The sequence below is a fragment of the Lissotriton vulgaris genome, chromosome 2_1 (genome assembly GCF_964263255.1).
Source record: "Lissotriton vulgaris chromosome 2_1, aLisVul1.2, whole genome shotgun sequence".
NCBI lineage: Eukaryota > Metazoa > Chordata > Amphibia > Caudata > Salamandridae > Lissotriton > Lissotriton vulgaris.
This window is the reverse complement of record NC_141687.1, coordinates 528,362,667-528,388,269: the sequence shown is the minus strand read 5'-3', so window position 1 is coordinate 528,388,269 and position 25,603 is coordinate 528,362,667. Positions and strand designations below refer to the sequence as shown.

Below are 25,603 nucleotides of genomic sequence, written 5' to 3'. Positions count from 1 at the left end.
GATTCACCTAGTAGCTAACAAGTTATTTGTTGTAAATAGTGTATGTACTTTATGCCATAAGGAGATATTCAAAGCTGAGATGTTCACACCCAATGTGTACCCTTCTTGAATCCCAAAATAATGTGCTAATACATGAGCGTTCATTGTCAATAAATAGGACTTGAACAAAAAATAACCTGTGTGATCCATGGTGTCAGAGGCTTTGTATACTTAATAATATCTTTTCTGATTCCTGCCTCTGACTACCTAAACAGAATCAATCCCCTGTGATTTTTGCAAAACTTAGTGTAGATACCAAGTCTACGAGGGATTATCTGGAAATCCAATTGTCCCCACTGGAGAGATATACTCCACCCAGCAGAATCATAAGCTCACTTTCTGCTTAAACTCACTCATGGTACACTGGTGTGACACCCAACCAACCAAACACAATACCTATCCCTTACAAACAGTGCTACCCTAGATTTTCACATACCCGAGAACTCCAATTGAAATTTCACCCTGTTGATCAGTACCGATTTTCCTACACTTGGGTAAGTGATCTTCAATCCAAATAACTCATACTTGATAATATTTGTAAATATTAGTTCCTCACGTTGATTCACCTAGTAGCTAACAAGTTATTTGTTGTAAATAGTGTATGTACTTTATGCCATAAGGAGATATTCAAAGCTGAGATGTTCACACCCAATGTGTACCCTTCTTGAATCCCAAAATAATGTGCTAATACATGAGCGTTCATTGTCAATAAATAGGACTTGAACAAAAAATAACCTGTGTGATCCATGGTGTCAGAGGCTTTGTATACTTAATAATATCTTTTCTGATTCCTGCCTCTGACTACCTAAACAGAATCAATCCCCTGTGATTTTTGCAAAACTTAGTGTAGACACCAAGTCTACGAGGGATTATCTGGAAATCCAATTGTCCCCACTGGAGAGATATACTCCACCCAGCAGAATCATAAGCTCACTTTCTGCTTAAACTCACTCATGGTACACTGGTGTGACACCCAACCAACCAAACACAATACCTATCCCTTACAAACAGTGCTACCCTAGATTTTTACATACCCGAGAACTCCAATTGAAATTTCACCCTGTTGATCAGTACCGATTTTCCTACACTTGGGTACGTGATCTTCAATCCAAATAACTCATACTTGATAATATTTGTAAATATTAGTTCCTCACGTTGATTCACCTAGTAGCTAACAAGTTATTTGTTGTAAATAGTGTATGTACTTTATGCCATAAGGAGATATTCAAAGCTGAGATGTTCACACCCAATGTGTACCCTTCTTGAATCCCAAAATAATGTGCTAATACATGAGCGTTCATTGTCAATAAATAGGACTTGAACAAAAAATAACCTGTGTGATCCATGGTGTCAGAGGCTTTGTATACTTAATAATAACTTATTTTCACTAGGCATATGGTTCACTGCCATAAGGTTCCACTGGTTTCTGTATTTAAAACTGAGGATAAGGCTCCTCCCCCTGTGGTCATGCTTTCAAATCTGTAGTATACTAGAGGATATTTCTGTTCATCATTAATTTTGTATTAATCTCTGCACAGCAACCGGTTGTTGATACCAGGCCCCTTGTGTACTAGAGGGCACTACTATTCATCATTTCAGTTTAATCTCTGCACAGTGACCTGTTGTATAAGAATTGTTTGTACCCCTTACTTTTCTCCGACAACCCCGCCCCCTTTGGTGCTGGCTTCCCTCAAGGGCGCATTCATAGCATAGAATGTGTAAGGTCAGGTTTTCTGCAGCAGAGCTAGCTTAGCATGGGTTGAGGATTGCGAGGGAGTTCTCGTCTCCCTCTACAGGGGGAGTGACACATCTCCCTCTACAGAGCAGGAATACAACAGGCAGCATGTCTTCTTCACTGAAATCACCCATAGTAGCTGGTGAGTGAAGAATCCCTAAAAGTGCTCGCAGGGCAGAGGTAATGATACACCTCTTTCCAGATCAGACATGGCATGCTTAAGAGCATGTCTTCAGAGGGCAGGCCTAGTAGAGGTAGGCGCATATCTCTACCCTTCGACCAGGCTTGGGTAGGATAGGCCTCTCAACAGGGCAAGTTTCTAAAGGCCTTTGCATGGTGTGATTCCTTTTGATGTAAGAGCTGAGAACCATGTCTAAAAGGGAATTCAAGAGCAGTGGCTGATGAGAAAAGAACCTCAGTTTTATTCTTATTACATTTCAGGTAATGTTTTTTCCCCTCATGCTTTGTGCTGGCCAGAGGCATGTCTGGTTCTTGGCTGCTCATGTTCAATCATGTTTGTTTCAGAGCATAATTAAACAGCATTTCCCCTACTTCCTTACTCGCCCTTTATTTATGTTACCTTGCGCCATTGCAGCAAAGGAATTCCCTTTCTACTTTTCCTCAGTGAGGGAACCACTCCCTGTTCTTTGGTGACTTTAATGTAGAGTTATCCGTCTGCCCTATTTGTATTCATCATGATATTCAGGCTACCCTAAGTTTACTTTCCTCCAATCCGACTAATTAAAAATATAATAGTTTGTTTTATTAGTCCCTCAATGAACACATTCTGTCTTGTTTCCATCCATCCCAGACCTGTATTGGCAGTGCTGCTTCATATACATATCATAGCGGCAGGCAGTTCTGCATTGATGGAATGGCTCAGATCCTTGTTTATTGACCCACATTTTTAATACATAAATTATAATTACAGTCCTCAAAAAGCAGAAGGACATCATGTTTTTTTTATTTTGCACGTAGACATTAACTGCAAAGAAACTATCAGTGTTGGCTAATCTTTGATTGATTTCAGTCTCTCTTTTTACTTCACATCTTTTTTAAATAGCAGAACATAAACATTTCTTCCAATTAAGGTGGTTCTGAACACTGGACTCACTGATACAGAAGGTGGTACTGATCTGGTACGAAGACCCTCAACAACCAAAGACTATGCCCACCCCTCTTTCCAAGTCTTCCTGATGCTTTAAAGCAGCCCTCCCACATTCCACCCGCTCATCTGTCCACTCATTTCTACTAAGGTAACAGGCGTTATGGTCCGGTGGCTAAGAGATCTTGTCCATGGTCTATTCATGGACACACATATGTGGATGAATGATTTTATATTCTGGGTAGATAGGAACTAGCGGAGTCCTTAGAACAAAAACCTAGTAGAATTGGGTACCATTATGACGGAAACTCGAGGATAGCTTTGTCAATTAAAACCATTAAAGGCCCACTAAGTTCTCCCTGGTATTTTGATAATCCAGTCCTCATCTAGTGATTCCCCCTCGTTTGACTCCCAAAGTCCTGGCTGGGCAGTGCCTTAAGTTGGCATGCCTAAATTGGCATGTCTTCTTCGTCCTAGCCTCTCCGGACTCTGTTCTTTTAAGGCTTTTTCATCGCTGGGTCAGTTGTAGTTGCTGTTGGCTCACTCTATTCATACCTGATGGACTACTTTGATCTAGGCCACCAGATGTGTCAGAGAACAGCCATGTCACATGCTTATCTTTATTTGTATCCACAAAAAAGTGCCATGAGACCACTGAAGTAGTGTTTTCCAAACGCCAAATTAATAAAATACACTCAGAAACAGGCTTAGTTTGAAAATTGTTGAGGAGGGTTGAATTTTCTAGAGGTAAAGTCTCTTTTCTCATGCCTCCAAAGCCCTAAGAATATGATCTCTACATGTCCAGCTTAATCGCCAAAACTGCATCACTTGTAAAACAAATCCATCCTCGAAATATTCACAGTGTAACTGTCATTGAGTACTTTGTTTTGAAATTGAAGCATGAGTTAAGGATCAAAAATGACATCTGAGTTCCTGGTTGTAGGGCTTTGTGAGTTGCTTCACCATGCTCCTGTTTTCCCCACTTTCTTTATTAAATATTGGTCTTTAGTTTTTACCGAGAAATAAGCCGATAGCCAGACACAAAGTTTGGAAGATAAAATGGACAATACACAACAGAGATTCACCAGAGACAGAAAGCAGCACCTTAATTAATCTCAGCCGCTGGTAAATGCTTAGTACTACCAGGGTGCTCACTGTGCCATAGAAGACAAGACCCATGGCCATCAAATATCGAATATCTTGTATCCTGGCAGTTTGGGTTGTATTGTTCTATTGGAGGAGGGCCAAGGCTGATTTGTATAAACTGTATGAAATGAAATAGTGTTAAAAATAATGATGGACTAGAATGTGGGCCAGAGTAGTTGCCAGTAGCTGAGAATAATTCAGGCTTTCACCCATCACAGTTATGTTTTTCTCTCAATAAGAAGAGTGGTAGAGAAACTTGAACTACAGTTAAAAGGGCTGCAGTGCCGAAGAACATTCAGTTGGGCATTGCCCATTCTTTTATTCTTTTGTGTGGTTGTACAATCTGTGCGCTACTGGTTCACATTTGGCAGACATTTCAACACAATATTTGTGTGCCAGGGCTAAGGTTTGGATCATTGTCCATTTAACAACTGTGGTTCTACATTACCAAATGGCTCAAAATGTCTGGCCCCTGTTCTGTTATTATGTTTTTTTGTATGTTAATTGTCTGACATAGAATATCTGTTAAGACTTTGGTTTCGTATGATCTTGTATGTGACTCATTCCATGTATTAGAGATTTTATGTCTTTATTTGCTTTATCTTTAATTCTTTCTTACTTCCTTTCTATTTTTGTTGTTCAATAAAAATGATTTGAATAAAAAAAAGACTGTCCTAATACACACGGCCTAGTCACAAAAAAAAACGACGGCCTAGTCATTTACTCCTGGAGTCTAAATGGCCAAACCTATTTGTAGTTTGAATTCTCACATTTTTTTTGTGTCTCAGGTTTGAAAATCTATCTAAAGAAACAATAAAAACATTCATTCACAATTTCTGAACACTAAAATACGCCACTTTCGAGCTTCAAGTTTCCTATAAGGGGAGCAATTGCAAAATATTTGAACAACCTGATATGTGCTTTTGATTTCACATATAATGCAGTCACGTATTGTGCATTCAAAGTTTCTTTTCAATATGTTTATTAGGTCAAGATGTTGCAAGACCGGCTTGTATCACTAGATGGCGCGAGTGCACTTTAATGTCAAACGCTGTGTTTGGCTGCAGGTCGTTTAAAACTACATGTAAGAGCCAGCGCGTAATTTGTGTAAAAATAATTTAAAAAAGGTAAAAACAAGTAAAGCTGCTCAAAAATGTTTCTATTGAGGCCCCGCCATTTACCTCCACCAGCGTGGCCCACTTCCACCACTGTTGCAGCCTCCTTATCCTCTACTCAAGCTCTTCTGTTTATCTCCACGCCCCAACTATACTTTTATCCGTTTTTATGTTACCCATGGTCAGCCTTCTATCTACCTCTGCTTCTCATATGCCCCCTTTCAGATTCTCTTGCCTCTGCAGACCTCTCCTCTTAGTGCTTTTCTTACAGACTATTGATTAGCGTCTGAGCAGCAAAAGGGGTCAGAAGAAAGTGCGTGTAATTATCGTTAAATGCTTGTAGCATCCTATCCTGGTTAACTGGCCTCCCCCCAAAAACCATAAAGAAATCACCAAGGCTGCATCTAAAAATCCGAGATAATACTTGGGTACCCTCAGACTGCCCCCACCTCGGAGCTCCCCTAGCGATGACTGGCCATGGATCACTTTCAGTGTTCCAAATATGAATGAGCATGGAGTGTCAACCCCTGCCGTTGGGGTGCCAGCTATTCATTTCAGTCTCTGTATGAAGGTGGGGCCCAAAAGCACTTATTTTTGGGGACCAGCAATTATTTTTCCTCATCGGACTTTGAGCAAAAGCGATGGGAAAACATACAAGGGAGGAAGGAAGGAAAAAGAGAGACTGAAAACCCATGGCAAAGGGAGAAAGCCGGGCGAAAAAGAACCCATAAAAGTGAAATAAAGGGACAGGGAGTGGCATGAGATGGATGATACAGCCCTGGTTTTCAGCACACTAATATTCAATAACACCAGCTGCAGGCTTCTTAGTCAAACTTTGGGCAAGGCACTTATTCTTTTACAAATTTAGAGCTGGGTGGTGTGCTCACTTCAACCCCATTCCCTATATAGTCAGTTAGCCGCACCTTCAGATGCCATAGAGCAGTGAAAGCTGCAGCTGAGCTGTTTATTATCTGCCCCACACAGCAGAGGGCAGAGATTGTTTTTAGGCCTCTAGCAGGGGTACTCACAAACATTTCTTCAGGGGCCTAAATGCACAGTTTGGGGTATCACGGGGGTGGGGCGCAGATATGACCGTGGAGGCGTAGGGCGAGGTGATTCTAGATCGAGGGTTTGGGCTAAGCTGTGGCAGTGCATGGCATGGGGGAGAGTTTGGTGGACATATTCAACCACGTGGAGTAAAGTCATGCAGGGTACTTCTTCATGGGGCAATCAGCCTACAGGAGGACAGGATGCTATGAACATTTTCTAAGTAACTATATGGAGAGATGTGGACTGACGTGGCCCCAGAGGCAGTTGTATGTTACTGAATTTTAAGAAAATTAACAACTTAACCAGGCTAAAACTGAGATCACCATAGCAAACTGCAGATATCTAGACCTGGGCCCTGATGATTAGCAAGCTGCTTTAAAATGTGTGACATAGTGCTTTAGTGCACTGATGTGGACATCAGCACTAAAATGCGCAATTGTTCTGCATTCTGTCCATCAATTGTTCTTTTTGCATTTGTCACCCCGAGTGGGACAGGTATGCTCAGACGTGGGTCCCGTGCTCTGCATGCCATTGGAGTTAAGATATTCTGGCTGATGAGGGGTGAAACCCCAAAACCGGTCCTAAGATGCTTATTTCCAGTCCAGGGAGGACCTGGCTTGGCAGTTCGGGCAGGACTTTTCCCATTGGGTGCAGGGACAAGACTGATTTGCATATGGCTGGGTCCAAACTGGAATGGCATGGTGAGCAAAAAAAACGATGGATTTAGGCCCAGATCTCTGTACTGGGCTGACCGTAAGACATTGTTCAGCATTCTGTCCATCAATTGTTCTTTTTGCCTGCTAATCGAAGAAACATGGTTTTTAGAGGACATGCTATATTCGGCTGTAGAGTTGTGAGGGAGCTTTGTATGTTTGTGAGGTTGGCTTGTGGCAGGGCACAAGGCATAGTGAAAAAGTCTGGCAGTCATCTAGGGAGTTGAACTCCCCATGTATAGATCGTTAGTTATGGACAATACGCACCGAGGCTTTCAAATTCATAAGGTTGATGATATGCATGTTGGGTGGCAATAGTTCAAAATATGTTTATTATGACCTTAGTCTTTAAACAATACAGTGAGCAACGCCGATTTGAGTATGCGACATAAAATTGTACACTTATTTTTAAAAACGTGTCCATTAAAATATCATACACACCATTATTAAAACTACATAATTTATATACAAATGTTAAAACCTATACACTTTCTTATCCCTCCAAGAGTCTCTTCTGCTAAGATAAAAATACAGTAATGCAGGTTATTCTTTGGCCCTCAGCGCACCCAGGGCCTCCTTTAAGAACTTCCCGAGGGCTATTACAATATCCAAGTATGGGATTTCAGAAAGGAGTCTGGCCGCCTGAAACCTTGTTTTTACCTCATATTTTAGGAATACTGGGCGCAGCCACCTTTTCCTATATTCTAAGAGTACCGCACAGTCTAGCAGGAAATGCATCAGGTCCCCCTTGGTTCCCAAGTAGCACCTACAGTGACCTTCCTCATCTAGCATTCTTATGTTGAGGTCTCTGTTTGTTACCCATGGGTTGATACCAATAACAAACAGTAAATATTGCAGTCTGTGCTCTGTTAACATGTAGAGTAAAGCACTTGGATGTATGAATCACAGCTAAAATCTGTATTTTTGTCGGATATAACCAACCTTCACCGTTAAGTGTCCGTAGGCAACCACATATGGCATCCTTCTCTTGCTATGGGCCAGTGACGCTTATAGAAAATTGCTCCTGGTAGGAACCTGCTCACACATGCTGTGAGTTCCTTGTTTGTACTGCCACAGCAGATACCATCATGAAATGTTGGCACAGCTTTTACAAATTAATGATGTGTTCTTTGGCCTGAATCTAGACAGCCTAACACAAAACAGATTAAACAAGCCATCGGACAGTATAAAATTCTCAGACGTTCACCCTCTCAGGCGTGTTATCCCTTTGTAGTGCTCTCTCTCTCTCTCTCTCTCTCTCCCTCACACACTCTTTATTTCTCACACTTTCTCACTTTTTCCTATTCTCACTCTTTCTCATACTGTTTATCCCACACATCCGAGATTGGCACAGCAGCCCAGACTCCTATTCACAGCTAGGATTGCACATCATGCACTTCGCTCTCGGCAATCAAACTGGGTGTTAGTTGCAAAGTGCAGTCAAAAGAGACATCTGTTCACTGTTGTTAAAACATGTAAAACGGGAGGCCGATGAAAGCCACATTCCCAGGCCCCAAGGCTAGTGTTTATGAATGACCCCTGATCTTCCCAATTGTACCCCGGGCACCTCGCATCTCTTGCAAGCTGGCTTACTTTTAAAAATGAAACTCCAGTTGCAGAATCTTGGTGAGGTCATGGGTTGCCCTTCTGTAGGTAGCTTGGCGTCAGAGGAGCTCAGGATGGAGGATGCTGATTAGGTGAAAGGAAATGCTGTGTGCAGCCTACAGGCTGAGGAGAGGTCAGTCCGAGGCATGACAGGCAATGAAGCTAAACGCGGGTGGCGAGAAAAGGCTGAGGGCATGGATGTCTATTTAGGGCTGGAAAGGAAAGCCAGCGACCTGCATGCATTTTAAAAAGCCTCTTTTGTGCAGCAAGTGCCGCAAGTTAATTACGTCACTGAGCAAGAAATGGGGGGGTCACATGTGAGCAGGAGAGACTCAAGTTTTTTTAGCATGCTTCTTTGATGCTTTTTTTTCACTGTAATGAGATGCCCAAGGAACAAAAAGGCAGAATAATGGCGGTGTTTGCTGTTTTTCACACTAGGTCCCATTGAAAGCTCTGGCGGGCCGCAAGTAGCTCGCGAGCTGCACTTTGATTACCACGGGCTTATAGCGTGCTTAAAGCACTCCCATTGCATACCATTGGTTGGCTTCTTTGCAGCTCCTATTTGCTTGCATAATATTTGTTTGTGTGTGAGAGTATTCCTTCCTCTTTTGTTTGACCATCCCCGGAAGCAAGGATGCATTTCTGTGTTCTTCCATTCCTCGCTTTGTAAGGCTCTATTTTTTTCTTTTCAGCCCTCTACGAGAGTGCATGTGTTTTCCAACTGTCTCCATCGTGTGCTTTGTGTGCTTCTCTCTTTGTTCCCCTCTATTCCCATGTGCTTCTCCCCCACTCCATCTGTGTTGCCTACTCGCCTAGTCTATTCTCCCCACCAGCTCTTCATTGGTGTCTTGAATTTGATTTTCCCTCTACTGGCCCCCACCCAGGCCGCCTGGTTTTATTCCACCCCTCACCCATGCCCCTCTGTTGCTTCCGCAGCCTTGGCCTGTTTTGCTTCGACGCCCCTGGTGTTGTTCCCTCCCCAGCATTGCTACCCAACCACCAGTGTTGCTTCCCCCCTACCTGCTTTAAAAAACAAAAATGCCTTCACACATTGTTTTTTCTTTTTACTTACCAATCTAACTTGGATCGGTAACTGAAAAGAATAAAACAACAAAAAAAGCACCCTTGTCGTTTTTTAGGCACGCAACTAGCCATGCCCGAAACCTTTTTTTTAATTCTTTAGCCATGTGGCACAGCATCGGTGTGCTGCATGACTAAAATCATTGGCAGAGCCAATAAGTCCCAAAAGCAAAATGCATTGGCTTACTAATGTTTGTTTTGCATCTGTCCACATCTATGCCTGGTCCGTGGTGATTGAGCACTGCGACCGGTCCTCTGGCTGTTCAACTGCGCTTGCCATGCCTCCTTGCGTCACTAACATTTTTCCTTGTTTTTATTATTATTAATCTCCAGGAAAGCAAAATATGCTTTCGGATACACTGCTCCCCCATATATCGACAGTTTACTATTTAGGCCAGACGCACTCTCACCACAATCCGCATGTTTTGGAGGTGTCATGGGAGCACCCCTGTCCTCCTATCCCGACCTGGCAGCTAAACCCAGATCTATTGCTGGATGCGCTCTTCCGTGACCTACTGGCTGCCAATGTAACCCGGTATTTTGAGGATAATGCTGGCACGACCCCGACGCCTCTGGTGGAGTGGGACGCGTTCAAAGTTGTGATCAGGGGAGACTGCCTTGGTGCACAAGCAGGCATGCGGCAACAGTTGGAAGCAGACCTCACGCGCCTCGAAACTGACCTGCTTCAAAGGGAGGGAGAAGCGCTGGAGGGTAACACTGGTCCTTTGGAACACCTTAGGGAAGAACATTCTAGATTACTAGACCGACTCCGTAATTTAAACTATGCAGCACACTCGACGCGCACCCATCAAATGGGGGACAAATCCGGTAGGTTGCTGTCGTGGCTGATACACCAAGACATGGCTACCGCACCCGTGACAGCAATACTGAATACGCAAGGAGTCATGGTGCACACCCAAAATGATATACACCACGCTTTTGAGGAACACTGCTCCACAATATACAGATCTTGTTTGGCAGCTACGGATATAGACCTACACGATTTCCTGTCCTCACTAACATTGCCGTAGCTCACGGACTGCCAGCAGGGAGAAGTAGGTGCTCTTCTATCGCCGTAGGATATAAGGGATAGTATCTACTCTCAATCGAATGGCCAGACGCCGAGTCCGGACGGACTACCGGCTGAATTTTACAAGGCATACTCAGACGTCCTTGTACCAGAGCTGTTGCGAGTGTATGCGGCAGCGCTGGAATATTCAACGTCCCCCACACAGAAAGAGGCAACATTGGTTTCTCTTTTGAAACTGGGCAGGAACCCTGACCTCCTGAGCTCTAACCATCCATTGGCCCTGTTGAACACAGACTATAAAATCCTTGCCTCAGCCTTGGCCAAACGCATTGTCCTGTTTGTGCCAACTCTGGTGAAGACTGACCAGAACTGATTTATACCCACCAGAAGTACCTCCCTAAATATTCGAAGACCATTTCGAATCCAAAAGTATGCTACGGAAAACTGGCCCAGATCTGGCTGTTTGGTATTGAACCTAGAGAAGGCTTTTGATTTGTTGGAGTGGCCTTATCTCGCATCGGTCTTATGTAAGTAGGAGCTGGGGGATGATTATTTACAACTGGTGCAAATGCTGTACCTGTGTCCCACAGTACGGGCTCGTACGGGCAAGCTCCTATCAGACGAAATCACTGTGAGACGAGGAACCAGACAGGGGTGCCCCCTGTCCCCGTTACTCTTTTCCTTAGCTATGGAACCATTGGCGGCTCTCCTCCAAGAGGGTGGCGCGGATTTGGGCACCCCTTGAGCGATGGACTGCATACAGTGTCCCTATATGTGGATGACCTATTATTGTATATACAAGATCTTCATGCTGTGCCGCCGGAGATATCAGTACTGTTCTGTAGAGTTGAGGCAATATCGAACCTCAGGGTAAACTGGGCTAAGTCCGGCGCTTACTCTTTCCGTGAGGACGTAGTTGTGGCTGATATAATCATTAATGGAACTGCACTTAATTGGTATCCAACCACGTTTAGGTACTTAGGAATATATATTTACAGGTCCCCTACAGATAAACTGGAGGGTAATCTGGTTTGCGCCATCTCCTCAATAAGAGCACAGATGCAATTCTGGAAGTCCTTACCGCTCAATGTGATGAGCCATGTCACCTTAATCAAAAGGATAGTACTACCCAGGTTATTATATTATTTTGCGAATCTTCCGGTCTATGTCCCAGTGAGGTTCTTTAGAGAATTGGAGGGGTTAATCCGTGGCTTGATTGTTATGCGGGGCGGCCCAGGATAGCACTGAAGAAAATATATGCACCCCCGGAAAGTGGCGGCTTAGCAGTTCCTCATCTGGAACTATATTACTTAGCTGCACAATTACAGTGGGTCACAAAGTGGCTGAGCGGCAGGAATCTGGCAGACACTGCGACCGAGACAACAGCTTGGTTGCAAGCCCAGATATGAGGATTGCTTCACCCGCTAGCAAAAATTCCAACGCCCGACACAAATACATGTTGAGATGGCCCACAGGTGTTTTAAGAGAAGCCTTCACCTTACAAAAGACACAATCCCATATGCCCCGGTACTGCCACTTCTCGGGACGCCCAGAGACAGAGACAGATACCCTATACCAGACATGACATTGACGCCCTGGGTTGAGGCAGGAGTGGAGACACTAGGGGACTTGTACGCAGACTGTGCCTTACTACCTTTTGCAACATTGACAGCAGAAAATGGATTACCAGTGGGCCTGTTCCTTCTACACGCAGCCATTAGGCGAACGTTTACACTAGCATGGGGTGATATGACCAACGAGCCTCCAACACATCAGTTATTGCAGTACCTGCACTTAATGGGGGAGGGTTCGCATGTGATACATTGGCTGGTACAAGCCCTGCTCATTCATGTATTGAAGCCAATGCAGAGACTCCGTACATGTTAGATTGGGGACATGAGCCGTCCCTGGACTGATAAAGAGTGGGAGCGCGTTCTAACTAGTGCCACACACATACCGCAAAATTCACGATTCAAACTCATACAAACTTACATATTACACAGGGCGGATCTTTCACCAGACAAAATCAATACATATTTTAACATCAATATTTCCAAATGCCCAAGGTGCCGTCAACTAGGTGCTGATCTATTACATATGCTGTGGTCCTGTCCCCTGCTTTCAAGCTATTGGCATGCGATATCAGAAACACTCGCCAACTGCACTAACATTGAGGTACCTTCCTTATGGGAGGTCTGCATCCTAGTGCTTTACAAGAGAATCAAGGCCAACAAGGTAGGCTTCAGGTTTCGGGATCTGGGCCTCATAACAGCGAAACGACTCGTTGCTAAGAGGTGGAAGCACAAGGACCCACCAGAGGTATCACATTGGGTGAAATCCCTTGAAGTCTGAGCACGGGCGGAGGGCACCACCCTACACAGGGAAGAAATGGCAGGGCTGCTTACGTACCCCTTTGCGCAGACTTGGGAGGAAATGCTCAGAACTCTCATATGCTCTAATGCCACGCTGCAGACACCCCCTGCGCAACGGGCGGGACCTGACACCTGATGAGCCACCTAGACTCAGATGATGCGCTGTCTCTACATGCCACTCCAACTGCAATTGTTAGGCTGGGCAAGAACCTCACACTCCTTAAAACACTGCACGGAATAGCTCCTACCACACATTACCTTAACAACCATACAACTGCATAGAAAGCGGAAGTAGCAGTCCACACACTATACTTACACGCCAGTCTGGCCGCGTCTGCACCCAGATGACACTCTAGACACATACACCCTCGGTCATTTGATGTCTCTTTTATTTAGATTTATTATTTGCTGTTGTTAGATTCAGTTGAATTGTTATAAAAAATATCTAGTGAACGGACTTGACATTTACATGTATGTCGAACTATTTGCTTATGAAAAGTTATCTGATTTAATACAAGAGCTGAATCAAATGTGAACAGCATTTGTCTGCATGCATTGATACTTCACGCATTACTCTTGCTGTCATGGAGAGGCGTACTAAACACCTTCACTCGGGCCCCCAATTGGAGATGACAGAATGTGCGGGCTACAGGAGCCCAAGGTGACTTACCAATGCATGTGCAACCTTATGCCCCAGACATGGATGACACTGAAGCAATGTGAAGGAAATGTATTGATTTATATGTGTAGTGTTATGGAACAAATGATATTGTTGCCACAGCAGTATGTATTGATGCTTGTAGACTAATGCACTAGAAAAGATAAAATGCAATAAAGATATTTAAAAAAAAAAAAATTAATCTCCAGGAAGGCAAAAATAAAATAACTGAGTACAGGCGTAAGCCAATCATATATTGTGGGTACAGGGATTTTCGGTAACAGAAGATCATTGACTCGTTTCTTATATGTTATCAATACAATAGTGCATTAAGGGCATAGGTCCAGCCATTTCATAAACACTAGTCAGCTGATTAGTGGCGCAGGCTATATCAAACATTCCTATGATGTACAAAACTATGGAAAGCAGAAGCTTTCCATCACATTATCTGGCTATTAGCCTCAAACTCATGTTATTTCAGTTGTTACCTTAACACTCATCTTATTTCAGTTGTTACCTTAATACTCTTATCCCCCTAACAGGCTGCCATCTACATCGCTATTTAAATGCCATCTGAGTGGTCCCCCTATGTCATGGCTGCATAATGCACTTACACACGCGCATCCACCTCCGCCATCGCACTGTTGAATGCAGCTGCTTTTAGCCTGTCTTTCACTCTTGAGGCGGACCTTTGTCATGTGCCCAGTACTCTTCCTGTTGAAATCAGTATCAACACTGCTAGCAGGCGCTTCAAGGCTTTGGGTAGGGTTTGACATATCCCAGCAAAAAATATCAGTGAGCCGCCCTCCACGTCCAAGTCCGCTATCACCCCAATGGTCTGTCCTATGTGTCCACTAAGCCCGAGCGGGAGGGCAATCCTATGCCTGGTGTAAGAAACCAGCAGGGTCTGATATACACCTTTCACATCTCAAAGGCACTGTTGGTCAGTTATGGTCAGAGAGCCAGGGTTGCAATGGAGCCTGTTCAGAAATCTAAAATGCAGCAATGTATGCCATTAATCTATAGATGGAGCTTTAGTATGAGCTCATGAGAACCTCCAAACTTCATCCGTTCTCTAGGGCTTTATTAGCGACTACAAGTGAGCAGTTGGTAAGTAGTCCATACAGCCTCTCCACTGCAGGGCCGTGTTCATGTGGGTGAATGGGAGGAACTCTGCAGGCTTCACAGTGAGAGAGCGAGACACTTCCCTGACACGGCATGCCCTACTCTGAAGTAGGTTGACATATCCAAGGCAGTTCTCACGAAATTGCTCAAATACCCACCATTCACAAACATTCGGCTCATTTGCTTAAAATTCGGCACCTCTAGGCTCTGAATTACCCCCTTTTCAAGTGTCATGTGCTGAGCGGGTTATTAATAAGTCACAACACATCAAACAATGTGCTCAACGGGCTGGTTGTAGCAACTAGACTGGTCTGGGCATCTTCAGTGCACCAGTCTCCTCTCTTTCACTTGGGTGCGGTGTCTTACTCTGATAGCGGCAGCATTATTCATCGCTCCACCTGCCCCTTGATGGGGTTTTTCCCAGCGCCAGGCCATAGTTGGCTCGGATCACCAATTGATTATCCCTGTTTTTGAATGTTCCCAAGTACCCAACAGATTCCTTGCCCTAGCTTAACAGATACCAAGTAATCAGTCTGCATTTCAAATTTCACCCAGTTAATTTGTATTCCAGGTAACCCTCTGGATCTCGTTGTTACGCTAATAATATCTTCAAGACAAGACTCTGGGTTTTTCACAAGAAAAACACACAATTAGTCAGGAACGGAGTTGCCCTTTGTAAGTGCCTCTCCCTCAGCTAGATGACCAGCTGCTCCATGGTCAGGCCAAAGAGTTGGGGTGAAGAGAGGGCATCCCTGGCGTAAATATTCCAACTAGAACAAGGGTTCTAATTATTTTTACTGCCACCCCTACTTTGTTCAGAAAGGAGATTGTGCACCGCCACACAAGCAGGTCTGTTTGTTGCTGGTTCTTCGAGAGACAGGAACAAGCCTATGATTCAGAATCTGAGGGTATGCTATCTGGCAAAGAGGACAGAAAGTAAAGCCCTGCAAGAAGGTGGTCTTAAGGGAGTGAGGCACCCTGTAAACATGAAGAACTGGCAACTCAGCTGGCCAGAACTGGCCACCCGTGTGAAGGTGTATATTGTGGAGACCGTCTTCCAGGAATACAATACAATACAATACAATACAATACAATACAATACAATACAATACAGGGGGTCTCCTTCATCTGGGCCAGCCCAAGTTTTGTGGTAACCTAGGTCTATATTTTCTAGATATGGATCTTTGGTCTTTTAACCCTAACGCTTATGGTAGTTTGGCAGTCATTCATCACGCTGATAGTGGAGCTGTTTAAACTTTCTCTCTGGCCCACACGGTTCCAGCTGATGAGCCTGAGGGTCCAGTGTGTGTGGCAGTCTTGATTGCGACTAACCCATTATGAGATACGTGAGAAGTTTTGGCACCCGATGGTGTTAGCCCAGTTCCAGCAACTGTGTCCCCTATTTCATTGAATTGTGGCTTGAGAACAGCTTGGACCTCATCTGGTTTACCCTAAACTGTGTCCTCTTTGGAAACTATTGGAGCCGCAATAACTCAGTTCAGTGGACATCAAAACTTCATATACTAGCCCATCGCCACACTAAAACATCACATTTGGCTCAAGGTAAGTAATGTTTTTTAATTTGGGTCGTGTCATTTTGGATTACTTGGGTTTTCTGACTCTCTTACAGAATTTGCAGCTACCCTGGCTCATACCAATTGAGTGTCCAGTTTGTGCCAAAGGCCATTGAGTAACGTTTTCCAGCGTTATCATCGTCAATCAGTCCACCACGTCTGTTCTGTTGATTGACAGGACTAAACAGCTCTCACAGGACTAAACAGCTCTCACAGTAAACTGAATATCACTAAGACTAAGCGCCTCTTTAGGTCCTATGTTATTTTCTAAGTAACGTCTTTCCTTTATTGGTGTGTGAGATCATACCTTGTTTGTGTGTGATGTCATATCTCTGCCCCTTCAGTGTTTGGACCTTCAGGTGTTTTATGTTTTCCTGCTATACTTTCATACTTGGTATATAACACCTAATTCTTTCCAAAAATATACCTGTGATTGAATATTGAGCTTAGTGTAATTACTAGTGCCATTTCATAACCATATACCACATCCTTGAATATGCTTGAACTGCTCTCCAGTGCTACCTTTGGAAAGTCAAGTGGCTAAAGGAACTCCCTCGGTTGTCAGATTGTAGTGCAAAAGTACAAGAATTCCCCCTGGAAAAAGACGAAAGGCCTCATAGTAAAATACAGAGAAAACTGACCGTCACCTAATTCAGTGTGCAGTCAGGGGTGGCTCTGAAGCCCATACTAACTTCTTAATGGTGTATCTCATTTTGTGAACATGCCACGATTCAAGTTTGCAGCACTAGACTGCACAACACAGTTGTTATATGTAAGTTGGACACCAAGTGTATGCGGCAAAAGGTCTGAAGAAATGTGTAGTCAAAGGCCATTAGTAATCTAAAGTTATGTGAGTGATATGCACCGTGCATTGCAGCATGCTATGCATCCATTTACTAAACGCAGCCTGAAGTAAAAGGATTGCTTCTGATTATGTTGAGAGTTATCTGCGTGGTTCAACAGTGCGTGGCTGTAAGCCAAAGCCTACAGCTCATAAATATTTGTTTGGGACCTCAGCCAGGCGACTCCCATGCTAATAACGCTGGGGAGCGGTTGAAACAGCCCATCATCCTGTAGCTCTTGATCGGATATGGCTGAGACTTCTAGTCCACTGAGTGCCCTGAAGAGGCCATAACGGAACACAATTCAGTGCTACAGAATAGCAGCCCCCTATATAAATACATACACCGAAACGTCTTTTGTTGAAGTGGTGTAGCAGTTATTGTATAAACTAAAAACAAAACATTTATCTGACATTGGCACTTCTGGTGTGCACTGCCATCACTCTTCAGCCCCTCACAGTGCACTACAGACTACATCACAGATGCATAATAAATAACCATCAATAACATATGTCACTGATGACATCACCTGACTTTGTACAAGCGTTAGGACAGAGATGAGATGGCCAATTGCACATCTTCGTGTAATGCTCATAGGGCATGCAGTATGATCATGCTCTGTAAATTGTCTGCAATGCAGCATAGGACACATGGATGTAGGAAGTGCAGAATACGGCCCCTAGCCGTCTCCGTGCACACTACATAAGCTGCCTTTAGTGGTGTGACTTGGGTTACTACACTTTCTCTCCACAGACTTCAGTGGTCCATTATTATTTTTTTGCGTCTTGTAAATGAAAAACTGATTTGGCCACGTTCTAAAGAAAGGATATTGGTTATGTAGGAATCATTAGGAAGGGATTAGGCGTTTTAGTGGATTTCCTTGGTGGTCATTTTAAATTTTCTTAACCACTATTTGTGTTTAGATTCTAGTATAGCTGCATAAAGGTTCTTTATGATAAAATGTTCTCCCTTTCTTCTATTGCACAAGTATCTATGCCTTCGTACTATTTGCACAAGTATCTATAAAGAGGTAGAATACTTAATTTTGCAACGAGCACGCAGGTATTTGTAAAATTACACTCTTGCTACAAGCTGTAGGGCGACAGAATATCATCTTCTTTAATTGATTGGCCAAGGCTGTTTTTTCAAGATATACATTTGATATCTTACTGTTTCTCTTTCAGATTTCGAAGAGAATTCACAAAAGGGGCTGAACCCGACTGGATCATTACACGGATTGAGCATTCAAAGTTACTAGACTGAAGTTCCTGTCAGGACATTCTAGTGATAGCTGCTCATAGGTGGTGTGTTTAATACATGGACACGATTTTACATATAACCATGCCTTGATCTATATTTTCTTCCGTGGACCTTTTTCTCTTTTAACTATTTGGATTTTTGAATAGTGCCCATCTGTGTTTTTCAGTGTTCATCTGCCAAACAAATTAAAGACCGTTTCTGTTTATACAATCACCTTCAGTTGGTTGAAACTTTCAGTTTCAGAGTGTTTGGTTTTAAACATATTTCTTATTCATAATGGTGATATATCCATTGACATTTATTTATTTTTCTCCCAAAAAGATTGGTTTGTCGTATATCGTCAGCAACTCTGTCATTACTATCTTTAATCTCTGTTTATGATTATCAATTTTTGATGCAGCAAATTTGAAGGTATTTTTAAAAATAAACTTCTCAATTCACAATTTTTTTTTAGAGTAATTGATTAAGGAGCATTACCATGTAGCTGAGTTTGGTCAAGAAAATCATTACTATTCTGCCCCTGCCACCTCCAGACTACATGTGTGTAGTGTGACTAGTAGGGCTATCCAACTGGTGTAAACAGTAGACAAAATGTATGAAGAGCTTCTTTAGGTACAAGAACAGTGATTTAGTGTAGTGCTTGCCAACCTGGGGTCCACAGACACCTGGAGGTGAGCATCTCCTACTCAGGGGGTGCACAAATGTTTAGATGATTAAATAATATTACCAGATTAATAAAGCAACTTTGACATTTTTAAAACACACTGTAATTGTGAAGGAATTTGAAAATGAAAAACCAAAATTAAGTTGGTATTTTTATCTGGTTCATGGGAGAAGCGCAAGTCATGCTAACGGAATTTAGTTTTGGATGATTGGTGGCCTCGAATGAGGCACTGTTAGGCATCGACAAAGGAGAGCATGGACAAACTCTTATGCTAGGACCTAGCATACCACTTTGTCTTTTACAAAACAAAATACATTTTGAAAAGCTCTGGGTGGGGACGTAGGGGAGGTACAGGGCACAACATAAGGGATCACTACAGAAAAATACAAAGAAATCAAAAGGCGATAAGTGGCAAGCAATTTTGGAGTTTATATTTGCTGAATGGAATGTTTGACTCGAAGTGGTTGAAGTGGCTTGGGCAGTTACCTGACGTTCTTTAATGGCTACACGGATAATGTCATGGAATGTATGCGGCCTGAATGATAGGCAGAAGAGGCAGAAGGTCTTTATCTTGCTAAAAAATATGAGAGTTGACTTCTTACTTTTACAAGAAATGCATATTATGGCATCTGAAGTACATCTATTGGAGCAGCTGGGGTTCTCAGTTCTAGCTTTCTCAAGGCAGGGTTCTAGGAATAGGGGGGTGGCAATATTATCAAGACGGAGGGGTACTACCATTGGGAAGAAACTGGAAGATGCTTGGGGGAGGTAGGCTCTGGTAGAGTGCCTGGTTAGGGAGGAATGGATAACTTTGGGCTCTATCTATGGCTCTACAGGGGATGACCCGGAAATTTTAGAATTCTTAGATGTGGAGTTGGCTACCTGGGCACCCTGTATTGTTCTTGGAGGGGACTTTAACATTAATGGAGCAGGGGGGCTGGGATTAGGGGTAGGACCCCGTGTACTGTATCAAGGGAGGAAGAGAAGAGTTTTTCGTGCAGTTTGCTCTTTGGCTAGGAATAATGGCTTAATAGATCTTTGGGATACCCTAAAGCCAGAAGAGAAGGGATATACGTATTACTCTGCGCCTCACAGGGTGAGTGCAAGACTAGATTACTTTTTGGCCCCTAGCACTTGCTCATCTAATCTCCAGATTGAGAGGCTGCCACGCCTATTGTCTGATCACAATCCTCTAATCTTAAGTTTAGCTGCGTCATCGATTCCTAGGGGGGTTACATTGTGGACATTTGAGAGAGCGCTTCCGGAGGACGAGAAATATATCCAACATATGACGCATTGGATTGAGGGATATTTGGCAATAAATAGGGGCAGTGCAACAGAGGGTATGGTTTGGGACAGCTTTAAGGCAGGGGTGCGGGGGGAGACCTTGAGCTATAGTGCAAATAAACGGAAGCAGGAGCAACAGAGAAACCAGGTATTAAAAAGAGAGATACTTCTAGCTGAGGAAGAGTTGAGTGAATGTGCAGCAACTGGCAATTTATTGGAGTCTGCACTTACTACATTAGCAAAGATAAGAATGGAGGCAGAGGAAGACATAGCAACCAGGGCAGCAAAAATGTATGTGGCAAATAGAGAGAAATGCCATGAGGTTAGCAAAATGGTGGGGCGAACGTTAGCAGTACGGGCAAGGCAAAAAACAGCGATAGGAGAGGTAAGGGCGATTAAGGACAGCTCTGGGAAAGTGGTGACGGATACGCAGGAGATCAGAGAAGTCTTTAGACAGTTTTATATGAAGCTATATGAAGAGCAGCAAGGGAAGGATTTAGGGGAAAGAGCACTCTACCTAAAGAATATTCCAAGGGTGGAGTTAGAAGATCAAGAACGACAGAGACTGGATACTCCATTAGATTTACAGGAGATTGAAGTGCCTCTCATGAGTCTCTCTTCTGGAAAGGCATCAGGACCAGATCAGATACCACTAGAGTTCTTTAAGGTATTCTGGAAAGTATTGGGGAAGGATATGGTGAAGACTATGCAACAGGCGCAGACGGGGGCGTCTGTGCCAGGCTCATGGTCTGGTGCAGAAATTGTTGTTATATTAAAGAAAGGAAAATCACCTAAGGACCCCGGTTCTTATAGACCTATAACACTTATGAATGCCGACACAAAGATCTATTCAAAGGCATTCGCAATAAGATTCGCAAGTGTCATAACACCATTAGTCACTAGCAACCAGCATGGATTCATACCAGGGCGTGGAACTACCCATCATACCCGGAAGCTTATTACCTTATTTGACACCATGGAAGTCACAGGGGGCCCGATGGCGGCACTGTTTTTAGACGCCGAGAAGGTGTTCGATCGGGTCTCCTGGGACTATCTATGGTGTGTTTTAATCAGGGCAGGATTTGGGGAGAGTTTTGTCAGCGCAATAAAAGCACTATATAGGGACCCGGTAGCAGCCGTCAGGGTAAATTCAGGACTAACTAGGCCGGTTCAAATTAAGAGGGGAACAAGGCAGGGGTGCCTGTGCTCCCCCCTGTTGTTTGCCATGTATTTGGACCCTCTGATTCAGAGGATGGAAATGAATGAGAATATTGTTCCGGTGACTACGCATAGGGGGGATTGCAAGATACTCGCATATGCTGATTATGTGGCAGTTCTCACATCAACACTCACGGAGGCTATTAGATATGTGGAATTGGAGGCAAACATTTTTGGAAGGGTATCAGGCTACTCCTTAAATACCAATAAGACGCAAATAGTTAAGAAAGATAATGTAGTATGCCAGGATCAGCGGGTGGTGCAGACAGTTGTATACCTTGGGATTACAATTACTTCAGAACTAGATAAAGTAGTGGAATTAAATATAGCTCCTATTATAGCTAAGGTTGGAAGGGATCTAGATAGGCTTCACAACCTGCATTTGTCGATAGTTGGTAGAACAAATATCATTAAGATGCTTGTGCTACCAAAATTCCTCTATATATATTTAGGGCAATTCCGCTGATGTTTGATAACTCCTGGTTTTTATAAGTTAGAAGTTATGATCAATAGGTTTATCTGGTCCAAAGGAAAGACCAGGAGAGCACTACGATTTATGGCACTCCCAAGAGAACGAGGAGGCTGGGCATTACCAGATTTGAAACTCTATTATTGGGCTGCTGCCTTACAATATGCCTTACAATATATGGTGGAGCGGAGGCGGAGGGGGAGGACGAACTAGGAACCTTAGCAATATACGGTCTCTTGCTGGGTGATGAGGCGAATAATGTCCTCCTTAGACATTTTGATTCAGCGTATTTAAGAGGATTCGATTTAAGACTATCATGACAGCATACAATATCTGGAAGGCCTTCAGTAAGAGATATGGCTTAGGCAAAAACAATAGATATACAAGAATGAGGAGTAATCCAGCTTTCCCTTACGATATCTTCTCTGATGCAGTTTTTACGGTATGGGTGAGAAAGGGAATTACAAGGATTGGTGATCTGATGGGGTCCCAGTGTTTGATGCAGTATTCCGAGATTCAGGCAAAGTATGGTATAGAAACAAGGCATTTTTTAAGTACCTTCAAGTAAGAAGCTTTCTGGCAAATAAAAGAGGGGGGCCTGCTGGATTTAAAAAAAAATGCTATATTGGAGGTGGTACAGGAAGGAGTTAGCTGCACTATTAAGAGGTTTTATTATGAATTAATAGAAACAAAACAGGATGATATGGAGAAATGGGGGGAAAGTTGGGCAAGTAAGCTGGAGGTAGAAGCTGATTGTTTTAAATTATCATTAGACCTGGGTCAGAATGTTTTGTGTTCTGCAGCACTTCAGGCGCAGCACTATAAGACACTTTACCGGTTATACTATACTCCAGCAAAAATCGTGCAACGGGGGGCTGTAACGGGCATTAACTGCCCAAGATGTGGAAGTCTACATGCTGATATAGTACATGTATTTGCAACATGTCCACACTTATCCATAATATTGAAAGAAATCGAGATTTGTGTACAAAGAGCATTAAGAATACCAGTTAACTTAACCCCCTCGTTAATATTGCTGGATGTGAATCAGGATGGTACTCAAGGGGGAAGGATGTTATTTTATTTTTGTGGCAATGTCTGTATTAAGATTGTGTATCGCTTCAGCATGGCTCGACCCATTACCACCGACATATCAACAGTGGCTAGCCAGGATTCTTAATATATATAATTTGGAAAAAGCAATTTATGCTAGAAAAGGGAAGAAGAGGAGGAAGTTGGGATTAAAAATATGGGAACCAATAACTATTTGGAAGGAGGAAATTTAGGACAATAGGATTGTATAGGGGAATGGACTGTTTACTGATATGGTTGCGTCATGATTTAGGTTTGTTTTTATTCCTGATGTCTTCCTATCCCCTCGCTTTCATCATTTTCTTATTTGCTTTTCTGTAAAAACTCTAATTGATTGTATGTAATGTTGTGCTCCTTACCCTCGGTTTAGGGGGAAAAAACTGTTTAAAAAAACCTAATAAAAAAATTGAAAAGCTCTAGCATTCCTATTAACATTAAATAACATAAACATTTCGATTTTTGCATATTTTTTGTGAATTAAATAAAATGTTTCCTAATTTGTCTCTCATGTATATTTGAATCTGTATTTTTTTGTGTATTTTTGAGGTTCAGATCGTAAACTTTGCTTAGACGCGGTCCCTGGCTTCCAGTAGTAATTCACTGGGTTCCAGAGGTCAAATTATTAAGAGCGGCTGGTTTAGTGTATATAATTTACAAAGGTGTCAGCTTGGCGAAGTTTCAGTTAATGTAAGTAAGGGATAAATGACATCTAGTGATTTTAAACATATGGATGGTGTCATTTGAGATGTCATCAATATTGTAGTCAAACATCTCATGACTGGTGCGTAGTGTGTAAGGTTATTAGCAGTGCATTTCGGGGGCACACGTTATAGTTAGTTTACTAAACTATAACTGGTGAATTTTGGGGTATTTTCTATTTTTTGAACTTTGGTCTTTATCTCATTTTAACAACTAACTACAACAGCACTTTAACATTAGGCTTTTCAGTAATTTGCTGTTTACATTTTTTTTCACTTAAGCTTAGATCTTATTACCATACCTAACTATGTCACTTTACACTTTGTTTTTGTCAGTGATTTTATGTGTGTTTTTTCAGGATGTATGACATCACAATGCATGCTTTTACATCGCATGCTTTTACATTGCAAGTTTTACAACGCATGCCTTTACAACGCATAGTGTTGCGGGGTGCTGGATAGTGAATAGTTTAATTTACTATTCCAACTCCAGTCCCCGTGGATAGTAGGGAAGGTGTTGGATAGTAAATTAAATCTATTCCCTATCCTAGAGTGCCCCCCTGCGCAATGCGTTGTAATGGTTTCCGTTGTAAAAGTTGCGATGTAAAAGCACTGCGTGGTAAAAGTTGCGTTGTAAAGGATGTTTCCCGTTTTTTCATCCCTTTACAATTTAAGCATATGTACAACCTCCATTGGACAACCGGTGCTCCATCCCTTGGGGAGCGGCCACCCCCCACTGCGCACACAGCCTTCAGCTTGGCATGTCAAGGTTGGCCAAGAGGTTTGGCTAGAGACTAGGCCGTCCACCCTACCCCCAGCAATATGACTAACCCTCCTGCGCACAGCTTTCAGCAGTGTGCAGCAGTGAGTTGGCCCTTCACCCAACCCACTGCAGACGGCTAACCACCACTGTGCATTATGGCTTACACTTTGGCAGTTGACCACAGACGGTCTGGTATATGGTTTTTCCAGTGGCACCAGGTTAACTTAGTTTTTTTCTTGTAAGCCCATGGAGAAGGATCGATTTATGTTGCATTTTTCAAGACCTTTTTTGAAATTTCTAAAGACAGATTTGTATACTCCAGAGGCACACTTTTGGAAGTATACCTATTTTTCCAATATTCATTTTGCATTAAAGCCAAGTTCTAAGCAGAACATGATCGCTGAGAGACAAGTTGGGTTCCTAAAACAAACTTTATGCAGCCAAGATTAAGTTCCCTTTTTATTTTTACAGCCAATAATTTGATCTGAGTATTAGGCCAGTGGGGACCATTTGCAGAATGAGTGGAAGGTTGTAAACACTTCACAGTTAAGAATATTGCCCTAATGCTTTCTTGTACTTTTTTTTTGAAGTACTTCTGAAAATATTTCTGGGTCTGAGAGAATGTTGTCAGAATAAACCACGTATCTATATTATTTTAAATTTTTGAGAATTCTGCGTATCTGGTTATTATAGAAAAGCCCACTTAATGATCACTGAGGTGTGATCCTGCAGCTCTTGTAAAAACATCAGTTAAATCACCAAATTGCACAGAATACAGAAAAACAACACTTATTAAACAATCCCAAATTAAGGAGTTAGAGGAACACTTAACTGCATGGCTGCTTAGCAGGGATGAAAGAGGGGGCATAGAGATTGAAAACAGACTATAATATGGACATAAAGGACATGATTGGTTATTCCTTCCCAAGAGTTTATGGAAAAGGACATGGTTTCTATTGTTAA

At 42.8% G+C, this 25,603-nt stretch overlaps 1 protein-coding gene across 1 annotated transcript in view; it reads left to right on the top strand.

Annotated features, from left to right (window-relative positions):
- Positions 1–23,687, top strand: part of MAIP1 (matrix AAA peptidase interacting protein 1) — a 61,843-nt gene extending 38,156 nt beyond the window's left edge. The window contains exon 5 of the mRNA XM_086955468.1: positions 18,374–23,687. Within this exon, the coding sequence (XP_086811594.1) occupies positions 18,374–18,452 (79 nt within the window). The 3' untranslated portion in view covers positions 18,453–23,687. The remainder of the gene's footprint in view (positions 1–18,373) is intronic.
- The last annotated feature ends 1,916 nt before the right edge of the window (positions 23,688–25,603 follow it).